The sequence below is a fragment of the Stegodyphus dumicola genome, chromosome 4 (genome assembly GCF_044657685.1).
Source record: "Stegodyphus dumicola isolate Sdum_Otavi_A_Nest chromosome 4, ASM4465768v1".
Taxonomy (NCBI): domain Eukaryota; kingdom Metazoa; phylum Arthropoda; class Arachnida; order Araneae; family Eresidae; genus Stegodyphus; species Stegodyphus dumicola.
The window spans coordinates 208635239-208643721 of record NC_140771.1 but is presented as its reverse complement, the minus strand read 5'-3'; the positions used below and the strand labels follow the sequence as shown (position 1 = coordinate 208643721).

The following is an 8483-nucleotide window of genomic DNA, read 5'->3' as shown; positions in this document are numbered from 1 at the left end:
CCAACCTTCCCCCCCCCCGGTGGCAATGCATGCTTGTTAAAGTTAAGGTAAAGAGTGATAAAGATTCTGATCTCATACTGCGATGTCGGGCATTCTTTGATTGTTGTTTCAGACGTGCGATATTTTTGGGGGCCTGAATCTATCGGCCTACCATATTCCGTACATGTTCGATGATGAAACGTCTGAAGACCTTGCTCCAAGGATGAATGTCAGCAACTCGGAGACAGTCCACATATATGCAAGCCATATGGGCTTAGTGTTGTTGGAAAATGGCTACAGGATTGCGTGCCATGAAGATTCGAACCTATGTTGAATAAGTTCGGTGTTCAGTGGCTTCTGAAGATTAACGCAAATGGCCACAGCATATCAACGTATCGCTGAGCTTTTAATTTGTATGCAAGATGACTAGGGTGATTAACTGCTCACATAAAAGATAGCAGCCCACACATCACACCACGGGTAATGTATGCATGATGTTTTTTTTAAAAAAAGCCGATTGGGATCGCTGAATCTGGTCTCTCCACACTCTGACCCGATGGTCATCTGCTCCAAGATTGAAGGGATAACCATGGTGATCGCTTACGAAACTAATCCAGACGACTCTTTCGATGTTATGGGTTTAAAAGCAGACGTCTTAGGCCTCCGGGAGAGCATCCCTGACTCAGTTAAGCCAGTACCTCCTATAAACGAAGCCACGGCACGCCGCACACTACGTCACTAAAGTCGTCCTTATATACAGAAAGCATGATTGCCACATGAAACCACTTATCGCTGTTATTCCTTTAAGAGGAGAGAAAATGAAAAGTAGTTTTTATTTCCTTGCATAAGGCTTACTATATCGTTTGGTTTTAAATATATATATATATGTGTGTGTGTGCAAATATATATATTCCGATTTGATTTCATCGACTGCATTTTCTAATTTCAAATACCTAACCTTACTTTCCTTATATATTTTTATGCTTAAAATAATAACAGTATAGTAAAGAAATTAATTCAACATACTTCAGATTAGTAGTAATAAATATATACTGAATATCTGGCTGATGCTGGTTTGCTTTCTGAAGAATATATATTTTATTAAATATTTTCTTCCTTAACAAAGAGGATAACGCATAATTAAGCAAGTTTACAATTGATTAACACTAAAAATCCTTAAATTAATTTTAATCAATTTTTAACGGCATTTTCTGTTTCTCATAAATACAAATTTACACATAATTGTTTAGTCATTTTCCGCTTTTTTTTCACTTCAGTGTGGGACTGAATTTCTTAACAGATGAGAAACCTGGAGAATGATTTGAAAAATACTATTTTTTAGCATCTATCAATATTTATTCATTGGTAGTTTTAAAATACGGTAGCAAAACATTTCATATATTTAGGCATTTTAAATTAGATCATTATTTGAGAATACATAACTGCATCTTCCCCAATAATAAAAAAAAGAAAAATTGTAAAAATTCAACAAACTTGACACTTGCTAGGAATTCAAAATTCTTATGTTTCATTCTTATTGTTAAATGTTTGTAACACCCCTTTTGTCTAATTATGTGCATATATATATATATATATATTTTTTTTTTTTTTTTTTTTTTTTGTAACTTGTAAATTTTTGTTCCTGAAAGCATTTCATTGTAACTTATTTGAGAATTTTTTAGCAAATGATAAATATGAAGTTTATATATGTATTTACTGGAATTTTTATCAGGGTAATCAGTAGGAACTTTTAAAACATCTAAATAGATCAAATGTCCTCAATTCTTAGAATTGAAAGAATAACAAGTTTTATGTATTTTCCTATTAGAAATGAAAATAAATATAGCCTGATTGTTAAGATGTAAAGTAAGATTTAAAATTTTCAAAATAATTCAGATTTTTATTAAAGGAAAGCAACACAATTAGGATGCAAAACATATAAAAAGGATTTTATTTATTTTTTTTTTTTTGGCCTGAATTTTTTGTACCAGTAAATTTATAACTGGAAGTAATAGGAAATGGCATTGCATACTACAGTGGGAAAAAGGGTGGGATGACTATTTATTTATGTAACTTGATGCTACTTATTTTTTATTACAGTTAAGTCTTTTTAATATCAAAATAGTTTAGTATAACTGCATGAAGCCTTACAGCTGGGAAGGATTAAAAATATTTTTTTACTCAATTTATTTTTGATAAGTTTTCCCCTGTATATGTACAACCACATCATTAGAAATTTTAATTCCAAAGCATTTAATTTTAGTTTTGACAGAATTTAGCATGTATTACAATGAAAATATTGTATAAGAATACAGTGAATTTCCTCCATAAAAATGCATGAATATCTATAAAAATGACTCATATGGAATTGTAGGTAAAAACAAATTGTATTTATTTTCTTCTTACAGTGTAAAATTAATGTAATAAACATGTCTGCTTCAATTAAAATAATATTAAAAAATTGCAAGATACTGATTTCAAAATCTAAACAATAGTAATATTAATTGGCAAAGTATTTTATCTTCAAAAATCAATATTTCTCTAGTTTACAATAAATACACCTATTTTGCACAAAATGATATTAGATAAGAGACTTAACAACTTTAGCACTTTACTGTCATAATTAGTTAACGATTACAAATGCTTTTTTTGTGTGTGTGTGTGCATGCATTTTGAAAGAGTTGGTAAAGATTTCACAACACAAATAGAAAAAGCACTATTTTTTTATTTAACATACTATCTACATTCTGCAAAAAATATTCATTTAGATAAAATGAATTACAAATTAAGTCTGAAGATAATAAGAAACAATAGATTAGTGTCACTATCTTATTTTATAAAGTTTACTAACTTATAAACATAGTATATGTCATTTCTGCTGTATGCATAAATTATTTTTTTAATGTTTTCAATTTCCGTTGCTTATTTAAATTTATTATCATTCAACTTTTTGCAGTAATTATTTAGAAAAATATTCGTTGATGCTTGTATGATGTTTTTCAAAATAATTTGAGGGTCATGAAGTTTAGGACAGTCATTCAACTCTAAAAAAAAATTTTCATGAAGTAAATTTAGAGTAATTTTACACACTGTAACTCGTGGATTTGCCGAAAATAAAAATTTTTGCTCATATTCATCTGAAATAAGTTTCTTAACAACAATAAAATTGTATATAACAGCATGTAAAATATCAGGATGAGGATACATAAGACCTCAATCCATGAATCAATCAAAAACCTTAATCCATGAATGAATATTTTCATCGTTTTCTAAAGCTAACTCCTTATCAATAGTAATATTGGATTTACATACATCACATTTTAACTTTTTTAGCATACTATAACAGCAATATCCAGCTATATAAGTCAAAATAGGTACATCCAATTTTATGTCGTGTATATCACTATCTTCAACTGTTATTTCATCTATGAATGTTTGTACATCAGTGTCATCAAAAGTTTGTTCTTCAGTGTTTTTAAAATCAGATACATGAAGAGGAATATTTCCAAATTTTGAAGAATTTATTAGGGTTGGTAATGTACTCTGAAGTCTTAATTTACCCTCTATTTCATAAACCTGTCTGATAGAAATATTATGGTGAGCTCCAGCCAGTTGCCTGTACTTACCAAATCTAGCCTCTAACATATCTGTTTGTATTTTTCTAAGTAAAAGGTATTTAAAACCCAACTCATTTATACAATACCTTGATATCTCAATTAAAGCATACGTTGTATGGTATACTGCAAAGTGAGTTTCTTTGGTTAGGCAACCAGAGGTTAAATTCAAATTTTTCCAACTATCTAGCCAATTCAAAAAGTTATTCATAAAAACATATTTTTCATCATTTTCTGCCACAGTGAAAGGTGTTTCAAATACATTATTTTTATGAACCCCTTTAAAAATAGATTTCACATTTACAATTGACCACCATGTGTTTATTATTTTAATAAAGTTTCCAGTTTCTTGTAAATTTATTATTTCTTTCTGCTGCCCAAAAGAAAATAATGCTTCAACAACATTATCATTAAAAATCTGCAATGCAAGCTTTACATTTTGTTTTTCTAAGTTAGTTGGATATAGAGCTTTTATTGTCAGACCATAAGCATACTTTAATAACTTACCAGTTTCAGATTCATGTAATTTTTTAATACAAGAAAAAGATGCAGTTTCAATATGTGAAGCATCATCAAAACTTGGGAAAAACATACTCTGATTATTATTTTTTTGATTTATCTAGTTATTTCTAATGCATTTTAAAATATGCACTGTATCAATAATAAAAAACATTGGCCTAGATTTGTCAACAGGGTTTTGATAAACAATACTAACTTTAGGTGGTTCGGAAAACAGAGACATAGCCTTTTTATTAATCGAATAATTGTCAGTGACAATAGCAATAATTTTAAACCCAATATTTTCTAATCCCACAACAATTTTTTTAATATAAATATACAAATTATCCGCACTAAGTGTTTTCACCGGCAAAATATGTACAACATCCTTATAAACAGATAATAGGCTGCGAATCATGAAAACATATGCACTAGATGCAGCATTTTTGCAATTATATGCCATTCCACACAAATTACCACCTTTATAATCAAATGCTTGATTTAGATGAATTTCATCAATCATTAAAATAACAAGCATATCTTTTTCTGATAGTTCTTGAAATTTAAATTTTATGTAGCTTAGGAACTTTTGGTTGTATTGTTCATTTATTGGATATATATTAAAATCTGAAAAAATTTTCTGAATGGTCCGTGGATGAGGCATAATAATATTTTCTGAATTTCGAATAAAATTATATGCATGTGGTGAAATTGTGTGAAGTAAAGTGGAAAATATTAGAAAGTCTGCAGAATACCTATATTGTTGTTTTTCTGAATTCAAGTTTGATAGTTGCTCAACGAGAAAATTTATTTCATTGTTTTTATGTGGAATTTTCTCTTTTAAAATTGTCATTAATTCAGTTACAATTTGTAAATAATTTTGAATACTGTCTTCAGATGAATCATTTGAGGCAAATAGGTCTAATTTCTCTAAAATACTTAAAAGATCTTTAAGGTTGTTAATTTTTGATGGGATTACATATTGCTTCAGTGATTTAATAGGTATATTTCTAATTGCTACAGATATATTCAAATTACAATCAATCAATAATGATTTTAGAATTCTTGGATGATTGTCATTAGAAATATTAAGAATCATAGTATGTATAGGCCTGTGTATAACTATCCAGTTATCTGGTAAATTCACAGTATTAAAACAAATTTTTAGTTCATCTAAATTATAAAACATTTGTTTTCGTTCATACTCTTCCTTTTCAGCTAAGCTATAGGCTAAGGCTTTTTCGAGTGCATCTTGTTCTCTTTTGAGTCTTTTATGCTCTGGTGATTCCCTTGATGAAACACTGGAACTAAGATGACTCGGACCATCAGGAAACAGACTTGGAATTGCACCATTCTTTAAACGAGGATATGACAATGGTATAATGATCTTCTTTCCAGTTTTCTCATCAAAGAATTCAGTTTGCCTCAGAACATCCTCTTGCTTGAAGTGAAGTTCACATACCTTTTAATATGAAAAAGAACAAATAAATAAACATGTATCAAAAGGTTAAACAATTATAAAATCGTAAGCATTCGCCATCCTTTAAATACATACACAGTCTAATAAGGGTTTTATTGTATTTTTATTTAATCATGGCAAAGCACTCAAGAGCTATCTGCTTAAGGGAAGGGTTACCGTTGTGGAAAACGTTCATCATTTAATTTCTTTAAAAATAATACAGGGCGATAATGTTTGGATGGTAACAATTTGAAGAGATATAGCCATTTAAAGTGCACAACGCAAAAAAGTGATGCAGCCATTTAGAGTGAATAATGCAAAATCTTAAAACAAAACTATTAACTCTTTTGGGCTAAAAAGAGCCATGGATGCTATCATAAAGTTTTGAAAAGTGCAAATAATTAGCACATGTTTGTTGTCATATGTCAAATGCATATAACATAAGTAATATTTAATTGATACATCCTCAGGTAACATACAATTGCTCATGTATATATAATTGCTACATCCTAAATATTTCTTTCTTCAGTTATTTGAAAACAACACTTGGTTATGGAATTACATTCAAAATGGTGATAATACAGTTATAAAAAGAATAAGATTAACCATCAGTTGATGGATAAGAATAAGATTAACCACATTCATTCGTACCATTCAAATATAAAGTTACTGGCTCTTTTTCTAAACATTTTTACAAATGATATGTTCACAACCAGAAGTACAAATTTACTTGTGTGCCTATGAATGTTTATATTTAAGAGCATAAAACATCATTAGTCATTAAAAAAATTCATTTTTCTTGAATTATTGAAAACATGTATAAGTGCTAAAATATGATACACAAAGAAAAAAACAAGAATTTGTATATTTAACAGTTTATTTGCAGTAATTAAATATTTTAGGCTATTCTTATGTAATTTTGGAGTGAAATATTCACATTCATCAATCGTGTTTGACATTATATTACTGTGGAAGGCTCACTAGATTGCTTATTTTCCATATAATTTTCTTAACTTTTTTTAAAAATTTTAAAAGTTATATAACTTATTAATACAATGAAACATTTTCATATTCCACTGCAACAAGTATAAATAAACAAAACCCCTTATATAAGTGTTTTTAGATAAGAAATTAATGTAAATTTCAAGCCCACAAGAACTTACTGCCAGTAGCAAGTGAACCACTGTAACAAGGTAGGTGTTATTGGCATAAGAAACTCGTACTTTTATAGATGTGTGTGTGCATGAAACAATTTAATAGACTAATTAGGATTTATGCTAACATGTAATGAAAACTAGTAAGCTTACAATCTTAGGCAATATTATTTGAACAAGACAGTTTAATTTAAACACCTTGTAACTTATTCCAGAAATTAAAATAATTACTGTCAAAACTAGTCCATTTATACGATTGTTTTCTTTTACATATATTTCATAATTTTTTTAAGGATTTTAAAATTAATAAAGTTTAGAACATTGCATAATTAGCATTAATTTCCTGTTCACATGAGTTACGAGCAAAATGCATTCTCAAATGCTCCTAGCATATAATAAAGGGGCATTGCATACATTCAGTTTTAAAAAGAAAAAAAAAAAAAAAATAAAAATAAAAATAAAATAGGTGGAACGAGACTTATCTAAATCAAAAGAAATAGTATACCCAAACAGTTAAATACTTAATATCTAAAACAACTTTAAATTAACGGCTTTAAAATTACGACTTGAAGCATTTTATATTTATCTACTTAAAGTTATAATATGAACTTTATAAGGTTGGTGGATTTTCTATTGACTAGTTATTGAGAAAAGGGTCCATTTTATAATCACTTTAAAATTCAGTATAAGCTCTGTACAACATAAATTCCTGAAAGATTAATCAATCCCAAATCAATGTGCGTGTTATAAAGATCCCGACGCCGAAAATATAAATTACTGAAAGAATTCATTAATAATACTCATTCATAATGGGATAAGAGAAATTTCTGCCTAGTAAAGAAATATATAACTATGCTTGTATAGAAAGTAATTAAAACTTCGTTTTATTTTCTATGGTTGAATGCAATGGAACTTTAGTAAATTATTTCCCTTGCATTGAGAATTTTTTGTTTTCGCATTTTCAAGTCATGTTTCTTTCAATGACATTAATCTTTCAGGAATTTTCTAATTTAAAAATGAAATGCATGCTTACCTTTGAATGTTTCGTAGGCTTGAATCCATCTTTTCGTTTGCAGTTCCAAATCCATTGTTTTCTCAGTTGTTCTTCGGTAGGAAAACTAAATACAGCCACCTTCGGGCAATTCTTATAATTTCCTTTGCATGTTGCAACACAGCATTTATGTGGCATAATAAAAAATAAATAAAGTAATTTAAATGAAAAATGTTCTATTAGAGCACACTACACTTTCAAACAACAGTCAGTTCACTACGCTACGACACCGAAGTATATTCTTTCATTCTTTGCCACGAGGAAGATGGTAGGAATGACGACTTAGATGACGTCAGACCGTTCAAGCAACCCTAGAGGCTTGGCTTCGTATATAGGAGGTACTGGTTAAGCCCCGTGAGATAGTGGAAAATGCTATGGGTGGTACAGAAGAGGATGCAGCTCGTTGGATAACGGATAATGAAGCATTGGGGCAGTTCGGGCTTGTCTCATAGTCATCCGATCATGCCTCGCATTCATGCACTGTGATACTGTTTTTAGGCTGGTCTCAGCGCGAAATTCATCGCGCTCTGACCTTGGATGCCCCTTAATGGGGATTCTTCGTGTATGAGACCTTATTTGGTTTGTCACTAATGGGTGAACTAAATGGGGAGAAAAAAATGTAGGCCCTTGCCTGTAATTACTGTGTTACGAGAACACGGAGATGTGAGGATGTCATAACATGCCATATGTATGATATTTGTGTGTGAAATCCCTACATGAAACATTCG

At 29.6% G+C, this 8483-nt stretch overlaps 1 protein-coding gene across 1 annotated transcript; it reads right to left on the bottom strand.

Annotated features, from left to right (window-relative positions):
* Positions 1–4193: 4193 nt before the first annotated feature.
* LOC118202745 (uncharacterized) lies at positions 4194–8083 on the bottom strand. The gene is made up of 2 exons (XM_035374940.2): positions 7738–8083; positions 4194–5553 (listed from the first exon to the last, which is right to left on the bottom strand). Exons 1-2 carry the CDS (start codon positions 7891–7893, stop codon positions 4213–4215), a joined length of 1497 nt encoding a protein of 498 aa, XP_035230831.2. The 5' UTR covers positions 7894–8083; the 3' UTR covers positions 4194–4212.
* Between the last annotated feature and the right edge of the window lie 400 nt (positions 8084–8483).

Excerpts from the sequence above, each read along its gene's own strand:
- LOC118202745 (XM_035374940.2), bottom strand. The coding sequence starts at position 7,893 with ATGCCACATAAATGCTGTGTTGCAACATGCAAAGGAAATTATAAGAAT. Across the intron at positions 5,554-7,737 it reads AGCCTACGAAACATTCAAAG|GTATGTGAACTTCACTTCAA; the intron begins GTAAGCATGCAT and ends TCATATTAAAAG.